This window comes from Penaeus vannamei, chromosome 3 (assembly GCF_042767895.1).
Source record: "Penaeus vannamei isolate JL-2024 chromosome 3, ASM4276789v1, whole genome shotgun sequence".
Taxonomy (NCBI): domain Eukaryota; kingdom Metazoa; phylum Arthropoda; class Malacostraca; order Decapoda; family Penaeidae; genus Penaeus; species Penaeus vannamei.
The window spans coordinates 50,572,812-50,591,901 of record NC_091551.1 but is presented as its reverse complement, the minus strand read 5'-3'; the positions used below and the strand labels follow the sequence as shown (position 1 = coordinate 50,591,901).

Sequence of the window (19,090 nt, the reverse complement as noted above, 5' to 3'; positions counted from 1 at the left end):
ATTATTATTATTATTATTATTATTATTATTATTGTTATTGTTATTATTATTGTTATTGTTATTGTTATTGTTTTTGTTATTATCATTATTATTGTTATTATCATTATTATTGTTATCATTATCATTATCATTATCATTATCATTATCATCATTAATATTTATTATCATTATTATTATTATCATTATCATTATGATCATTATCATTATGATCATTATCATTATTATTATTATTATTATTATTATTATTATTATTATTATTATTATTGTTATTATTATGATTATTAATATTATTTTTATTATTATTATTATTATTATTATTATTATTATTATTATTATTATTATTATTATTATTATTATTATTATTATTATTATTATTATTATTATTATTATTATTACATCATCATTATCATCATCATTATTCATCTTTCATCTTTATTATCCTTATTATCATTATCATTATCTATATGACTAATATTATTAATATTATTAATGTTCTTATTCTTATTGTTCTTCTTCTTATTATTGTTATGATTATTGTTATTATTATTGTTGTGATGATGATCTTTATGTTTGTTGTTGCTTACTCTTACTAATGCTATTACTATTGCTGTTATTATAACTATTATTTTTTTTTGTTGTTACCATTATTATTTTTTTATTTTTGTTTTCATTTTTATTATTGTTATTATTATTGTTATTATTATGATGATGATAATGATGATGATGATGATAATTATTATTATGATTATGATCATGATCATTATCATTATCATTATCATTATCATTATCATAATAATCATTATCATTATTATAATAATCGTTATCATTATTATAATAATCGTTATCATTACAATTATTATTGTCATTGTTATTAGTGTTATTAGTATTATTGTTGGTGCTATAGGTATTATCAATATCATTATCAATGTCATTATCAATATCATTATCAATATTATTAATATCATTATTATTATTATTATTAGTGATAGTGGTAGTGATAGTGGTAGTGGTAATGGTACTGGTAGGTACTGGTATTGGTACGGGTACTACTACATAGTAATATTAATAGTATAAGCATAAGAGAAATAGTTACAATTTAGTTAATCAATTTTAGTTTCAATTAGTATGCAAACTTGTGTATAGTCCTCAAATTTCTGTTGTGAATTTCAAAACGAATAGAAAACATAGGAAAATGTGGTAATGTAACTCTTGATTAATACATGAGAGCAAAGCTGTACATCCGAAGGGAACCTATACATAACTGAACAGCAATGCCGTAAGGATCAAGTATGGTGTATCAGCTGCGTAAACATTAGCTACTCCCCATGTAGGATGGACCTCAAGTGGACAAGATGAAAATACGAGGAAAGTAATTTGAGACATCACAGGGCACAACAGAACCTAAGATCATGTTACTAGTGGGATAGTGTGTGTGTGTGTGTGTGTGTGTGTGTGTGTGTGTGTGTGTGTGTGTGTGTGTGTGTGTGTGTGTGTGTGTGTGTGTGTGTGTGTGTGTGTGTGTGTGTGTTTTTGTGTGTGTGTGTGTGTTTTTGTGTATGTGTGTGTGTTTTTGTGTGTGTGTGTGTTTTTGTGTGTGTGTGTGTTTGTGTGTGTGCTTTTGTGTGTGTGTGTGTGTGTGTGTGTGTGTGTGTGTGTGTGTGTGTGTGTGTGTGTGTGTGTGTGTGTGTGTGTGTGTGTGTGTGTGTGTGTGTTGTGTGTTGTGTGTTGTGTGTGGCGTGTTGCGTGGTGCGTGTTGCGTGTTGCGTGTTGCGTGTTGCGTGTTGCGTGTTGCGTGTTGTGTGTGTGTGTGTGTGTGTGTATGCGTGTGTGTGTGTATGTATGTGTGTGTGTTTTTGTGTGTGTGTGTTTTTATGTGTGTGTGTGTGTGTGTGTGTGTGTGTGTGTGTGTGTGTGTGTGTGTGTGTGTGTGTGTGTGTGTCCATGCGTGTGTGTGTGTCTGGCTGGCTGTTTCTCTGTCTGGCTGGCTGTTTATGTGTCTGTTTTTCCCCTAAATGTTGATAAAAGCAGTTTCATAAAACACATTTTGGGGAATGACATTATGGAACGAGTTGAATTGGTCATGTTTTTTGGATTTAAAAAAGATATATTTTGCAAGGTTGATATGAATGTATTTTTTCTCCGTTTTAGGCTACATTTTTTAGTACATATATGGGAAATATGCTGTTTTATTTCACTTTTCCATCCCCGTCTATTTTATGTATAGCTTGTGTGGTACATCCTGCTTGAATTTTGCTAAGAAGTAATGTTTCATTCTGTAGGTATGGAATTATATGATTACTGTTAAGAGTGGTAGAAATATGTAGAGGTCACTTTTTTCTTTTCTTTTCAGTATTTTACTCTTGCAAATTGTATGGTTTCTTTGCAAGTAATTTTATCTTGTCAACCCACCTTACATCATATGTAATATCTCATAATAAGTACCTATCTGGACCTCATTTATAAGGTTTTGTGTGGGAAATAATAAGAAAAATGAGTACAACATAAATGATCCTCAACGTACCCTGATATTCCCTTCTTGTGTTTTGGAAAGGTACCTCCGCATGCCAGACAAGAGAACCGGGGAGGGAGTCTCGGCAGGGGGCAGACTAGGAGCCCCCCTATTGACTACCCTGCATCCCCCAAGCTCTCCCAGATGCCGAGGTCCTACGCTACCTTGCCCGAAAGCGGCAGTGGGGGATACCTTGGCTTTGGCCACTCATCCACACTGACTCACACCTCTTCATCCAACATACACATTCACCACCAAGTTCTGGCGACATCACACACGTTACCCTTATTCTCCCAGTCGTCCAGGAACATCCTCCCTCCCCTTGTCCCGCCCAGCAGTGCCAAACCTACATTGCCAAACACCCCTACCACCCCCACCACCCCAGATGTCCCAGATGACCAGAACGTTGCCCTGCTGGACACGCTATACAAGATGAGCCCGCCCAGAGGCTGGAGCAAGAAGTTTGACAACTTCACGCAGAGGGTTTATTTCTGTAATCAGGTCACGGGAGAGAGAGTAAGTACAAAACTTTTTTCTTGTATTGTTTAATAGCTTTATTTGTATTGTGTTTGTTAATTCAACTAAGTCAGTCTGTTTACTTATTTGTTTCACCAGTTTTCCCTTGTCGTTGATAAATCAGTGATTTCATGTGATGCATAATGTGTTGAATAATAATTACAGTTTTAACAGATTTCTGTAGATCTGAGTAATTAATAAGAAGTACAGAGGATAAAGTTGTCTAAGACCAATGTATTAATTGTGGGTAAATTGTTTTTGTATGAGAGAGCTCTTAAATCTTTTCTTTTTAAATTTTTAAGACATTTCAAAGAAAATTCTGTACAGGGAGAAAGAGTAAGAACAAGGATATCAGTCAGTATGAATGAGTGTAATTTAAAAATGAAGAAATAAATAAATAAAAAAGGGGGAAAGAGAAAGAGAGAGAGAGAGAAGTAGATGTTGAGTACATGTGAATGGAAAGAGGGTAAGTGTAAGAGAAGAAATTAAGAATAAAGTGTGAGTAAGGGAGAAAGTGAGAGGGAGAAAGGGTTCATTTGAGTACAGTACAGTGAGATTTTTGGAGGTGAGCGTTACCTAGTTCTTAATTAAGGCCTGAGTAAGAGTTAAGATAGGGGCACACATCGTGAGTGCAAGCCTGTCTACTTGAATGTATTCCTGTATGCATGTGTATGTTTGTGTGCCTGTGTGAGTGTGTTTACATGTGTAAGGGTGTGTATGTGCCTGTACATGCGTATTTGTGTGCTTGTGTGTGTGCTTGTACTTATTCTTACATGTGGACAGGGAGATTTGGGGAAGTGAGCATTACCTAGTTCTTATTTAGGGCCTGAGAAAGCGTTGAGATAGGGGCACACATCGTGAGTTGCATGCCTGTCTACTTGAAAGTAAGCCTGTATGCATGTGTATATTTGAGTGCACTTATGTATGTACCTGCCTACATGAATATGTGACTGTGTGCGTGTGTATGCTTGTGTGCACTTGTGTATGTGCCTGTCTACATGAATATGTGCCTGTGTGCATGTATTTACATGTGTAAGGGTGTGTGTGTGCCTGTGCCTGTGCAAGCTTATGTTGTGTGTGTGTGTGTGTGTGTGTGTGTGTGTGTGTGTGTGTGTGTGTGTGTGTGTGTGTGTGTGTGTGTGTGTGTGTGAGTGTGCGTGTGTGTTTGCATATGTGTGTGTGTGTATGTTTTTATATGTGTGTGAGTGTGTGGGTGTGTGTGTTTGAGTGTTAGTGTGTGTGTGTGTTTGTGTGTTAGTGTGTGTGTGTGTATGTGTGTGTATGTGTGTATGTGTGTTTATGTGTGTGTGTGTGTATGTGCGTGTATATGCATGTGTGCATATGTGTGTTTTTGTGTGTGCATGTACGTATGCATGTGCACGTGCATATGTATGTGCATTTGTGTGTGTATTTGTGTGTATGCATTTGTGTGCGTGTGTGCATTTGTGTGCGTGTGTGCATTTGTGTGCTTGTGTGCATTTGTGTGCGTGTGTGCATTTGTGTGCGTGTGTGCATTTGTGTGCGTGTGTGCATTTGTGTGCGTGTGTGCATTTGTGTGCATGTGTGCATTTGTGTGCGTGTGTGTGCATTTGTGTGCGTGTGTGCATTTGTGTGTGTGTGCATTTGTGTGCGTGTGTGTGCATTTGTGTGCGTGTGTGTGCATTTGTGTGCGTGTGTGTGCATTTGTGTGCGCGTGTGTGTGCGTGTGTGCGCATGTGAGTGTGTGTGTGTGTGTGTGTGTGTGTGTGTGTGTGTGTGTGTGTGTGTGTGTGTGTGTGTGTGTGTGTGTGTGTGTGTGTGTGTGTGTGTGTGTGTCTGTGTGTCTGTGTGTGTGCATACATGTGTGTGTGTGTGTTTGCGTACATGTGTGTCTGTATGTGTCTGTGTGTGAGTGATGATGGTTGGGTGTATGTTCTTGCATATTTTGTGTGTAAGTGTCTTTGCTTATGTTTTTTTTTTTGTTTTTTTTCCCTTTTTTTCTTTTTCTTTTCTCCTGTACATAACATCATGTAATAGATTGATCACATGCTGATTGAAGGATGAGTGTTATCATGTACAGAAAATTAATAGTCATTAATTGCTTTTGTGGTGAGGTGTAATTATGCGCTTTCCGGGAGCTATAACATTATCTCCCTTAATCGGAGATACAAGGGTGAACCAAACCACACCAAAAGTTAGCGTTCACCAGTGGTTTATAGATGTACTATTGCCTAAAGCATATGATATTGTTGTTGAATACACTGTTTGTTGTTCAAGGAAAATTTGAACTACTATCAAGAAGAAATATTAATGGAGTTATGTCAGGTAGGTAATTTTGGAATACTGTCTGAAGAAATTTGGGAAACTGGGCAGCTCAACCTGGGGAGGAAGTCATATCCTGTTTTGCTACCATGAGTAAGCTGTATCCTGTCAAGTGGATAATAAAAAAACAACTGCCTAACACTACAGAATATTCAGTTACCATAGATCCAAGAACTGGGGCATTCATCTGATTGGGGGATGCTCGATATTGGCACAGTGTGGCAGTGCACTTTATCCTGCGTGGAGGAGGCGGTGTTGGGTGAGAGATCTTATTGTCTACATCCTGACCAGTCCCAGGAGGGATGGTGTGTGCTGCTAGGATTACTGAGTCTCTCACACCACAACAACCTTGTTTCTCTCTCAGCCTCCATACCTCACACATGCCTGTGAACGCCCGTTGCTGTATCCGTGTTTCAGGCATTTTGCACCCAACATAGCCAGCGATCCTTGGTGTGGAGATGAGAGTGAATCATTGTGGTGTTGGAATTTTCAACAAATTTACAGTGTGCTGATTATTTTTATCAGTTGTTTGAAAACTTGAAAAACATATGAGAGAATTTTTGCATGCACAGCATTTTTGCTTTCTTGAAAGTTAATTGCAGGTGAATCAAGTTAATTTTATATAAAAAGATCATGAGTAATGGTCATGAAAAAATTACTTTGATGGAACATGTGGTTTTCCAGCCTAAAAAATTTTCATGGGTGACCGAGGTGGACATACCCAGTCTGGAGGACAAAGAATACATTTGCAAAAGTTACCAGAGCACTATGGACTTGTCAAAGGACCTCCAGTATGAAGTCCAGTCTCCCAGTCCAGTGGAAGGGCAGATCAGTTCATCGGAAATACAGTGTGAGGGAGTCCAGGATGCAAAGCAGAATGCAGCAGAAAATGCAAAGGAAGCAAATCCAGCTGAACAGAGAAAATTATCAGAGAGAAGAGACCCACCACAGAAGCCTCCTCGGAAATCAAAGCTCTCAGTGCAACCGTCCCACAAGCTTCCAAGAGACCCAGATGTCATAGCCATATCTTCGCCAACTCACCCAAACAGTCCAGCTCGTATCATTATGACGCCACCAGATACGCCCTCAGTAACAGAAGCTGGTCTAAGAATGTCAACATTTGGTCACAATTCAAGCTTTTCCAGACCACGTGGACATACCAGGAGTAAGTCAGAGAGTGTGAAACTGGACAAACCAGCTTTACGGGAAACTAGTGATCAGTCATTGAAAGCTGAAAAGCTGAATTCCAAGCAAGACAGGCGATCAAAGTCAATTACAAATCCATCACTGATTCCAAGTTCAATCCGACCAAAAACTCCAACCCCACCGAGATCTCCTGTTGGATACTTAGAAAGAGACCAGCAAACACGTGATAAATCTACCAGTCATCTGAAGCTGGACAATATCAAAGAAGGAATAAGCAGAAGTAAGGAGGAAAAGAAGACGGTGCTTGATTCTCCTCAGCCAGACTCCCTCCTCCTGCGTCATGCAAACACGGGCAGGGGAAAGAAGTATTTAGAGTTAGACTTTAACCAGCCTAAGAGAAAGAGTGAAGGAAATTTATTAGATGGAAACATAAGTCCAGTTGCGAAAGATCAGTATGACCAAATTGTGAAAGAACTTGCCACCAGCATGTGTCGAGTGCGATTAAATGACAACAGTTGCAAAAGTAGAGATAATATTTCTCAAAATATAGATGCCAGTAGCAAGCAGCTAAGAGAAGATGTGTCTTTAAAAGTTCATGCGGTAGAGGAAGGAGATAACAAACCTCATTCGTGTTTTTCTGCAAAATCTCAGGTAAGGAAGTCCATGTTCATAAGTCATGATGAAGAGGACTCCATACTAGAGGATAAGCCACTCACCAGTGAGAGTGGTGAGGCAAGTGCCCGTGCGCTTGGCACTGAGGACGACGCCTCTGGCCAGGGTGCCAGGCGGTTCTTCGCACCGTCCCCCCGTTGCTTAAGTCCAGATAATGGCTCTGGGACACACTCTGACAGGGAGGAATCCACATTTAGTGATGATACAGAGGGATCGACGTCTACCCTGCCTTGTCTGGGGATTGGAAGTGATCACTACAAGGAATTGAAGAGATCTCTTGACTCTGAGAAGGTAGTTCAAAGATTTAGCACTTGTGAATTTAACAATTTTGAACCTACTTTTTTCTGATTAAATAATATTAAGTTTAAAGAATGAACTAATATAACTTTAATGGTTCAAATTTGGTAGATTCCCCATGAACATGTCTATACAACGCCTGACAAATGCTGCACGCTAGTAATTTCAGAATGGAGTTACAGAAGTTGGCATACCGCCTGTATTTTTAAAGTTTCTGAGGTATCTAAGCCAAGGTAACCCTGTAATTTACAATATTATTTATTGATCTATGAATCTCTGACTCGAATTCCTAACCTGATTGCACTATTATTTTTTTCTCAAAAGAGCAAAATGGATGGAAAAAGTACCTTTTAAGCATACATTAGCTTATTTCTGAATTTGATCTTCAGCATATTGCTACTAAGTAACTAATAACTTAATGCTTCAGCTTTTTGCAAAACTGTATAGAATGATTATAATTTAGCTGGTCTAAATCACTGCCTTCTATGAAGTATATAGTATGTATTGAAGATAACTTAAACAATTAAATATTTTCATAAGAGATTGAATTGATACTCATTATTTTTTCAGAAGTTTTCAAAGAAACTCTCCGAGAGACTTAAAATGTCCACTTCATATCATGACCTGTATTCTGTGCAGATATTTATTTAAGTAATTAAGAATTTTGTAGACAGTAGCATAATGTTCTAGAGTGAAGTTAGTGGAGTTTAAATTGAGTGAGCTGGATGCAACTCTAGGTATATAGCATGGACACTGCCAGTGACTTTCCGTGCACCAGGCAGAATTTTCTGCTAGGGTTGTCACATGCGAATTATGATACAACTTGAAACTTTACTGCTTGTTCAAAGTGAAGCGTCTGCTATCCAGCACTACAATATGATATGGAATTAAGTAGGTGTTCTCTGATTGGATTGGATGGGGAAAGGGGTCCCAGTCATCAAGAGGAAGACATTTCTACTTTGTGTGATGTGGTTGAATAAAGCAGAAGTCAGATTTTTTTTTATTCTGCATTGTCATTTTATGTCTGCCCCTTTCTTTATAACTATGTATGTCTGTCTGTTTTAGGCATATCAGTATAGGAAAACATAGGATTTTAAAATGTGTTCGGTGGTATATACCATTATTATACATATTGTTCAGTAACCATTGGATAAGCACATTGAGTTTGGTATGATGACTTAGATGATGTTTTATCTGAATGCTACACTGAGAAAGGCGATAGATATGTGGATTTCTAATGTTAGTAGCATCTGATACTTATATTGATTTGACAGACAGTATTTTAGGTGACTTATTTTCTTTATGAGATGTGTTTTTAAGTCAAAATTTCACAGATCTTCAGCAGCCGCTCTGATTTGATAAAAAAGAAAATGTTCTTGCAAAACTATGATGTATATATTCTTTGATGATTTGAATGATTATTCTGTAAAAACTAACGATGATGTAGCCGCTTCATATCTTTAACTTGACTAACTAGGACTATCTTTGCAATGCTTCCACACGTTTCATTAGCACGTGACTTGCAAAACAAATTAATAATTGTCCTTAACTTCTACGTGATTCTGTAGTTGCCATTTAGAATTAAGACTTTGAATATTTATATTGCTCCTTTCTATGAGCATAATTAATTGACAGTTTGACAAATAGTGTGATTAAAAGAATTTATAGGACAAAATATTAACTAACTCAGAAAGAAAAATGATGAGACAGTGAATTTTCAAAGACGTAAGCGACCCTTTCTCAAACTAACACTGGTCTTTCTTTACAGTGGCTCGCAACTAACAATGATGATGGGAAGATTTATTACTATGAGGAGAATGGCAGTAGGAGTCAGTGGAAGCTACCTGAGGTATGTCTTGCCCTGACCACTTGAGATGTGTGCGTTGATTTTGATCTTTGGTGTGGGAGGGGCATGCACAAATCATAAGATGTATGTGGATGGAAAACGGATAGCAAGGCAATTCATATTTGAATATTAATTTCCATTCTCCATTAAGGTATTCTGAACTTGAAATCATGAAGTTCAGTTTTGCATGCATTGAGCACTTGCAGAGGTGGTGTTAGAATGTTTCAAATATTGCAATGAATTTATTTTTATTCTTAAACTTGAGATTGTCCATCTTTTAGTTGGCTTGCATCTGAATACATTATTAAAGGTGTAGGTGGGATCAGATTTGTAAATGGTAGATTGGCAGGTGTACGAATTGCCAAATAGGAATTTTGCTGTTACAGTTATTATGCTGTCTGCATATATCTAAGGGAAACTATGTATTTCCAAGCTTGATGTACAAATGCGGTGGAGAGGAAAGGCCTTTGAAGAATAATGTTGCTGGGTTTATGGAGGAGCTTAAATTTAGGGTAGCTTGCTATATACTTTTTGTTTGTTTCCCCCTTTTTTGTCTCCATTATCATTTTCTGTGGTGTTTTTTCTGGATCAAGATTAGAAATTGAAAGACTCATTGCTAGGCACTATAGTGTAGAAGAGGATGAGAATGATTTTAGGAAGCAAAAATGATTCATTGTTCCTATTGGAAAAGTGAAGTAGTTAGGATTTATTAAAAGAGTAAATGCTTTCCTTTCATTAAAAACTATTTTGCATATTTGTAAAGTTGTAAGGAATTTTTAAAGAAGGGGAGATGTTATTAAGTTTGGTTGCCATAAATACAACCAAGCAATTCATATTTGATATCATACTTGCTCATCAGTGACCTTAGGTATGATATGACTTCCAAGGCCACCTCCAGTTTGTAGTTTGTAATTTGTATGGGTATATTGTCTAAGACTTGTTAATAACCTTACAACTTGGTTACTTTTGCTGGATGTAGAATTACTACTTTAGCAAACTGCTTACACTCAGTTGTTAAAATTTAATGTACTGTATGTATGTAATGGGTACCTTTGTTATAACACTTGAACTTAGACGAGCATTAGCAGGCTAAGACGCTACAGCAACTTAGAATTCATGTTTGCTTTACTCTTCCTTTCTTTTGTGCTTCATGGTGATGGAAACATGGCTGAAGGATATCTTACTGTATCTACTGTAAGTTTACTATTTATTGCTTATTACTTTTACATTTAATACCATTTACGGCTTTAAGGACAGAAGGAAATGGGCATTTCTCTGTGCATGTGGTCACTCCTCAAGGGATGGAGTATGGCTTTTGGCTATTGATTTCAAAGTGGATAAGCTTGTTCTTAGAAGTAATAGAAAAGTCCATTACAACAGATGATAAAGTACAGGTGAAGGAATGGAAAAGCTGTTTGTAGGAATAGTTGGCAAAAAAATATATACACATATATATGTATATATATGTTTGCATATTTTTTTTCTGGTTGATTGGGATGAAGCAGTCATTTTTTTCTCCAATTTTCAGCTTGATTCCTTTGATGAGTTTGACATAAGGGATGGCCAACAGACGTCAACTCTGGAGAGCCAACGAGTCTCCTTGGTTACTGAAAACTTGGTAGGTATAGGAAGTTAAAGTGAACATTTTTCCTCTTTCTCTTTTTATTACTTGTGTGGTATTATTTTAGTTAAGATTTGGAAGATTTACACTGAGTAGGTATTTTTATATATGCAAAATTACAAAGTTCATTTCCTTTACAGGCTGAGCTAAGTAAGAACATTGTCAAAGAAGGATTCCTGCAGAGAACGTTCATTCTGAAAGAGGGAAAGAAGGTGCGCAAAAATTGGACCTCCTCCTATGCGCGTTACATTGTCAGTTCTTTCAATTCTGGATCACAAGGACTTATACACTTCTCAAAGACGAAGGATGATGACAAGGTAAGATAATTGTTGATTTTACCCTACTAGAAGTGGTGGTTAGGGTTATTACTTTGGCAATAGATGTGGATGATTGACTGAAAAAGTGTGATATTAATTTTAAGAATAACATACTGTTTATTGATTTTTTTACTTGATATATATTTTCTTTATATTTTACAGAAAGCTGAAATATTTGATTTTATTCCACCGTGTTCCTTGGACCTTTCTAATGACAAGAAAACAAGTAGGCAGCAAGTCATTGCATTGCGCAATGGCCACGACACAGAAGTACTGCTTCAGTTTGAAGATCGAGACATTGAAAATGAATGGCACAAAGTTCTGGTTGATCATGTGAGTGGGTGGTTGTAGTTATTTTTGTGACTTGATTAAAGTATTTGTTATTTGTATGTGTCTGTATGTGCACCCAAGTGTATGTTTGTATGTGGGCGGCCTTATGCAGGCAAGTTTGCATGTGTTTGGCCTTGTGTATGTGTATGTGTGTTTGTTTGTGTCTATGATATATGTGTGTGTATATATATGCATAAATGTATGCATATATCCATGTATAAATGTATGTATGTATTTTGATTTTATTTGTTTGTTTTTATTTTACTGATGTTTAATTTATGATTTTTTTTTACTAGGATGGGATGCAGCAGAATATGGCATCAGTGGCAGAGAAGGAGGAAAAGAAAGGGAAGAAAGGCTCAGAGAAAAGTAAGGGAGTTTATGTTTGCTCCCCCCCCCCCTTCATGATTTTATGGGCTTAGCGGACTGTATTACATTTTTTAAAGGAAACAGGAAAAGTGTGGCATTCAGAATGATAAAGGATAAAGATGATAAGTACAAGCTCACCACCAAATAGGGTATAGACTACATTGCTCTCCAAAGCTCATCAAAACCTTTATTAATAGTTTAGAAATTTTCGGCCTTTATGCCCTGATGTAACCGTCCTATCTTGCTCGTAGGAAATGAATAGGCAGTGAATTCTAGGAACTCCCCTCTCTTACTAATAGTTTCTGGCTGTGCTGATTCACACGCCACTTAATTTGATACTTCCTTTGGTTGGCGGGAGTCATTTGTTTGTTGGGGGTATTTGGGTTTATATTGAAGATGTATACGTACAAGTCAGTGGTTTGGTTATTGTGGTTTTTGTTTTACTGCATTCTTAGTTTTTATTAGTTTTCATTTTTCTCATTAATAGTGTTAGAATAGTTATTAAGGTCATAGTTGTTATTCTGTAGTGTTGGTAATATAAAAAATTTGGAGTAGAAGAGAAAGGAGCTGCAACAAGTTAAGTTATTATTTTGATTGGAGATAGGATGATCTCTGAAATGGGAATACAGTTTTCTATTTTTGACACTTTATCTCTCATCACCAGTGAAACGGGCTGCCAGTATTGAACAACTTGCTCCAGACAGCAAGGGCATCACTGATAAATTACTGAACTTCATCAAAAGACGGCCGCTGAAGGAGACGCTGGAAAAGAAAGGGATTTATAAAGGTAAAATAAATGTTTTTCTCTCTAAGGGAGGAAAGGGAAAGATGATGTATCCATATCTATCTCTGTATCTTTATTCATATCTATAGTTATAAGTATATATATATACATATATATATATATATATATATATATATATATATATATATATATATATATATATATATATATATATATATATTTGTTTTTATGTTGTTCATTACCAAATCAGGATATTTTTGGATTTGAAAGCTAGAAAGGGAAAGAAAATATGTTGCACCATCACTCTATTATCAATTTTTTATCATTAGAGTGATATCTAAAAATGTTACTTTGTGTGTGTGATTCTTATGCTCTAGTACAATGTAGTATTTGTGTGTACTTGTGTGGGTGAGCGTTCCTTGATTTCTTACCATAGGGTAGAAAACAGGAAATATTTATACATTTATTAAAGAATGAAAAGGAATTTTCTGTTTCCAGTCAACTTGAATATGTGTTTGTCTAACATTATGGGAAAATTTTTACTGAATCATTTCATCAACAGAGGCTGTTTTTGGTAGCACATTATCAGAGTTGCACCTACAAGACAAGACCGCGATACCAATATTTGTCCTCCAGTGTATCAATCACATAGAAAAGTCTGTTGAGAATCTCCGTACTGATGGCCTGTATAGGATATCTGGTAACGCTGCTCAGATCCAGAAAATTCGATACGAGGTGAGGTTTTTTGTGCGATTGTTTTCCTCTCTCTCTCTCTCTCTCTCAGTATGTGATGTTTGATTGAAGGCAACAGTTTTATTTTTATGATAATTATTGAAAAAGTGAATATTTAAAGGACGGTTTTATTTTGTTGGTATCGGAAGAAGCAGTATATCTTCTATAACTTGCCCAACTTTACTTAATGGATCATGCCTGTTATTGCACTTGCAGGTAGCGCAAAGGAACTATACCATCTTGAGCAGGGAGAAGGAAGTACACAACCTGTCGGGGGCTCTCAAACTCTTCTTCAGGGAGCTCAAGGAACCCCTCATTCCCTTTGCCAATTACCAGGACTTCATTCAAGCAACAGGCTCTGGTATGGTAGTCTTTTGAGGGCTTCTGCTTGTTTTTATTAGGTCGAGAAAAGGATTGAGACTTTAAGATCCTTTTTTCCCCCCTACTTGCTTTGTTTGCAGTGTATCAATGACGTTGATAATTTCTTTTTTTCATGCTCTCCTTTTAAGGGTGAATCCGGGAGTGGTAAGTTTCATTCACGATGAAAAGTCAAGATTGCTGTTAGTCAATTTATTAAGTAGATAACTTTCATGTTTGGAATATCTGTGTCAAAAAGGGAAGGGGATAAGTGATGATCATGCATGCTATTGGTGAAGTAAATCTTGCGTCAGTAAAAAGTGCAAGTGTCGGAGATAGTAGTTTTATTTGTGTGATGTAGTGGTACTATTTCGTGTACTGATAAGAGATGGGGTCAGTAACGTTTGCTTTTTTTAATGATGTGGGGGCATTTTCCTATACCTATATCCTTGTAAGTATGTAGCTTGCAACACACATGTAAGGCTGCATTATGTGTCAGATTTTTATTGTTCTCTTTTTATCATTCGTAGACCAAAGTAAAACCCCGTAGTTAGCTTCCACCACATGCCATACTGGTAGCCCCCTCCCCTTTCAGGTACAATTAAAGGACTTGATTTTAGGTTCTAAAGCACAATAGAAATTGTACTTGTTTCCTGGATTTGCATGTTATGAAAAGAGGCTATCCCTCGGCCCACCTGTTGCTACGTGTTTTTGTTTCCGGAATGTTTACTTTTGTATTATTTGATGTAGGGTTGCAGTAAATTGAGGTATATGGACATTATTTAACAAAGCTTGAGAAGGAATAAGTTGGTCATCTTTGATTTTTTTGGAGCATTTGAATTTGAAATTTGAATTTTACTTTCAGAGTACCGGAAAAAGAACCAACAGGTTGAAAAGTTAACGAAAGCAGTGCGGCAGCTTCCTGTGGAAAACTACGATACCATGAGAGTCTTGTTGCAGCATTTGTTAAGGTAAGATTTATATTTGAACATGTATTTCCATGCTGAGTTTTATATCCTTTATCCTATAACCATCTGCAAATTGTATGTCATACGTTTTATTGCTCTTTCTTTTTTCTTCAAATTTGAATTTTTATCTTAATGCAAGAATTATTAGGATATCTCTTGACTTTCCCAGTGATTATGACAAAAACTTTCTTTCCTTGTAACAGAGTTAGCGAATACGAGAGTGAGAATCGGATGAGTATATCAAACTTGGCCATCGTGTTCGGTCCGTGCCTGCTCTGGCCGAAAATCACCAATGCCCAAGACCTCATGACAGATGTGATGCTTCATAATCGCGTTATCGAAGGACTTTTATTAGATTACCAAAAGATATTTTCTTCCAAAAGGTGATTTGAGGGTCTTCTTTCATGTCTTGTGGGTAGTAAGTTGTGACTTTTTTTTTCAAAATTTAAAAGCCTGTTGTTAAGTGAAGCACATTAACCCACTAGCACCGGTTTATGTTGAAGCCAAAAATAATAGTTTCTAGCGGCTTCAAAATCGGCGCGCTGGGCTGGCCGTGACCCATGACAGAATTGGAGCGCAAGCACCAATCCGTCACACTGACAATGACCTGGCAATGTTTATTTTTCCGGGTGTCTGATATGTGGGACACCCGTTGTAAATGGGTTAATGGTGAACACAGACAGTTGGTTTTCACAATTGTAGAAGTTCTCGTCTGTGGATCGGTTAAATTGTACAGTATTTAGTAGTTATAACCAGTGTAACTCATTGAATAATCCTGATTATACTTCAACAGACAAAAACCTGATGACTATGTAAAGAATTAGAATATGCACATGCATGCACTCACATGTGCAAAGGAAACACATGCACACGCATCTAAACACATGTATACTTATATGTAAATATGTATATATAGTATGTGTATTTATATATGTGTGTATGTGAGTTATATATACAAAAGGTTTTGTAAAATATCCATTTAATTTTGTGATACACTGATGATATTTATTTCCATTAAATTAAATGTTTATGTAATATTTATTAATGTATGAATTACAATTTTCTCTTCTTTCTTTTTGGACAGATGAGAAATGAAGTGGAGAAGCCGTGAATCACTGTCAGGTGCTATTTTCTCTCCATTGTTTTCTGCTCTTGCCCTCCGAGTCCTTAGCTTCGGACTGGAATTACTGAATTATCGCAGTTTGCTCCGAAATCAGAATACATGCATTTGTATCCACACACTAAAAGGATCCGTTAAAAAAGACAAAAATGTACTCTTTATGATATGCTTAGTCTGCTTTCTTTTATATACATATATATATATTGTACATAAAGTCACTGTAATTGTAAATGTCCTGCTATGGACATCACCCCCTTCGTCCGCGCTTGGATACGGGACCAACTTTGGCTTTGTTTTTGGATCCCTGTCTGAGGTAGTCACTTTGGGACCATTTATTTGAATACTGAATTCATAATCTTTGTATGTACATTTTCATCTTATTACACTGGTTACCACTTTATGTATATGATACCCATGCTGTATATTTTGAAAGATTAGTTCTCTCTTTACCTCCAGTTTTTGTGATGACCCACAGACTGCTTTGGCTGGATGAGTTTGGTAAATTTTCCTGTAGCTGTTAGTAGTCACAAAAGTGTTATTGGATGCCGTCTCCTTCGGTATTTCTCTTAAGAAAACGCTTTGCTTCATTGTAACACAAGAAGCCTGTTGCTAATGTGTCATAGAGATTGTATTTCACATATCTATGATATTGCATTTAAGGTTTTACTTTCCAAGCTGTGTTCCTACTTCATGTGCATTCGAGATACAAGAAATGTATTTTTTCAGAATTTGCATGTGTATATGCATGCACGCATGCATGCATACATACCTACATCCATACCTACTTATATACCTACATCCATACCTACATCCATACCTACATCCATACCTACATCCATACCTACATCCATACCTACATCCATACCTACATACATACCTACATACATACCTACATACATACCTACATACATACCTACATACATACCAACATACATATATACATACATACATACTTACATACATACTTACATACATACTTACATATATACATACATATACATATCAATCATACATACATACATACATACATACATACATACATATATACATATATACATCAATCATACATACATATATAGACATTCATATATATATGTATATATATATATATATATATATATATATATATATATATATATATATATATATATATATATATAAACAAGCATGTATATGTATGTATGTAATGTATGCATGTATATATATGTATATATGTATTTATGTGTGAGTGATATATTTATGAATGTATATATACATATATATTTATATTTATGTATGTATAAATTTTACTTTCTCATGGTTTTTGTAGAGCATTTAATTCCAAAGCTGCTAACATTTTTGGGGACATGAATTTTTTCTGTCAATTTCCTGTGTAAATTTTTTCTGTTATTTTTCTGTGTAATATATTGGTGTGACATAGAACTTAAAAATGTTCAATTTCCTGTTTAGTTTATTTATTTATTTTTTAATTTTACAGGAGAAAAATAATTTGTACAGTGTTGTAGTGCTTACTTTCAATATTAAATTTATGATGATAATTATTTTTTATTATTACTGTTGCCATTACTGTTGCTATTGCCGTTGCGACTACTTTACTACAAGATATTAACTGCTTCTGCATCTCTTCTATTTTTAATGTTAATCTTTTCCACTACTATGTTTTTGTTATTACTACTACTATTATTGTTATTTTATTTTTTTATTTTTTATTTTTTCTTCTTTTCTCATTTACACGTTTTCCTGTCTCGCATAAATTTTTGTATTTCTTTTAATCAAATTGGGAAAAACTTGATTCAGGCCCAATTGCAAGGTGAAATTCCCCGATATTGTTCAGGCTGTATCTCTCCTAGTACTTAAGTGTTGTTTCATACCCTTTCTTCCTGTTCTTAGCCGGCACAAGTCATAGGCACAGAAGTCTTTCTGGATGGTGTGCTTGCCTTTTCGAGTGCTTCTGTAGATCTGCGGCGTTTTTGGTCAATTCTTTTCCTAACTGGTCTTGTATGAAGTTAATAGCAAGGTAAGGCAAAGATTTGAAATAAATCTGCAATGGCTTGGGTAGTTGGCTTGTCTTTTGAGGATTTGGTTTGTGTGTAAAGACTAAAAAGGGAATAATGGCTCGTGCATGTTCATTAGTGCTAGGATACCGAAGTACGTTATTTATTAATTTCACAATAGAAAGGTCAGTCACTGAGTTTGAGCAAAGTACCTGTTTGTCACAAAATTGGAGAAGGATTTATTTTTGAATGATGTCATTGTTCGGAATGAAGATGTGTCATTTTTCATTTTATCGCCTTCACTTTTTCAGCCATTCCATGCCAAATGTTTGAGAAAAGAGTAGCAGTATTAGGTGATATGTTTTTTTTCCATGGTTTAAGCTCAGTCTCAAGGTTTGTGTATTTAGGATTATCTTCAATTTTTCCATTTATCAAAAAAGAAAAAGAGAAAAAAAAATATTCTTAGACTTATGCTTTGTGGTGTTTAGCAGTAGGAGAGGAGTGAAGAGGTGATACCATCTGCGCCAAATACAACGTGATTTTGCCTTTTGATGTTTTGATGATACGATGAAAAGTAAAGGTTTGTGAATCGAGCCTCATTCTGTGGCTGTAGTTCATATATCCGTATCCTCTTGCTTATATTTCATGGTAATTGTTGGATGCACGTGAGCATTGTTTCTTGTTTATTTTGGTTTACCATTCAGTGATGCAATGGGTGGGCTGGCTGTATGCAGCTCAGGCCTAGCCACAAATTCTAGACCGTTACGTAATATTACATCACAAAATATTCAGGCCCTGTCATCATAGTGTTAAGTTGATGGTTCAATTACTAATAATCATTGGGTGGGGGGGGAGAGGTTCTTGACAATAACTGTATCATTGTTATTATTACTATATTTTCAGTGATCATGTGTATGGACTATTAAGTATTTTATTTCATATTAATAGGCATAGCATATTATATCAGTATATCACAATAGGCAAATTTGAAAAAATGTTGTTCCTCTTTTTATTATTCCAGAAGCATTTTTAACATTCCATTGCTTTCACCTGATTGTTTTTTAATATTTTGATGTGTATGTGTGATTATAATTGCATAACCATATTTGCAGACATAAAATGGATGTGTCTTTACAGATTCATATTCCAAATAAGGTTATTTTTGGTTCAGAAACAATCATTGAATGTCAAGAGATCTCGGTCTCTAAAAGATATCAGAAGTATTCAGATGCAACAAAGTATTTTACACA

General features: G+C 35.7%; 1 protein-coding gene across 4 annotated transcripts in view; it reads left to right on the top strand.

The window, feature by feature from the left end:
• Window positions 1–17,384, top strand: part of LOC113826223 (uncharacterized) — a 27,223-nt gene extending 9,839 nt beyond the window's left edge. For 2 of the 4 annotated variants that reach the window (XM_027379092.2, XM_070114230.1), the window contains exons 5-17: window positions 2,552–3,025; window positions 7,124–7,435; window positions 9,210–9,290; window positions 10,816–10,905; window positions 11,049–11,225; window positions 11,388–11,558; window positions 11,852–11,924; window positions 12,589–12,711; window positions 13,232–13,404; window positions 13,618–13,762; window positions 14,624–14,729; window positions 14,930–15,109; window positions 15,811–17,384. In XM_027379092.2, coding sequence (XP_027234893.2) covers window positions 2,552–3,025; window positions 7,124–7,435; window positions 9,210–9,290; window positions 10,816–10,905; window positions 11,049–11,225; window positions 11,388–11,558; window positions 11,852–11,924; window positions 12,589–12,711; window positions 13,232–13,404; window positions 13,618–13,762; window positions 14,624–14,729; window positions 14,930–15,109; window positions 15,811–15,814 — 2,109 coding nt within the window. In that variant the 3' untranslated portion in view covers window positions 15,815–17,384. Of the gene's footprint in view, window positions 1–2,551; window positions 3,026–6,010; window positions 7,436–9,209; window positions 9,291–10,815; window positions 10,906–11,048; window positions 11,226–11,387; window positions 11,559–11,851; window positions 11,925–12,588; window positions 12,712–13,231; window positions 13,405–13,617; window positions 13,763–14,623; window positions 14,730–14,929; window positions 15,114–15,810 lie in introns of those variants that run through there. The other 2 variants (XM_027379093.2, XM_070114246.1) reach the window with 2 other exon arrangements.
• Window positions 17,385–19,090: the final 1,706 nt, after the last annotated feature.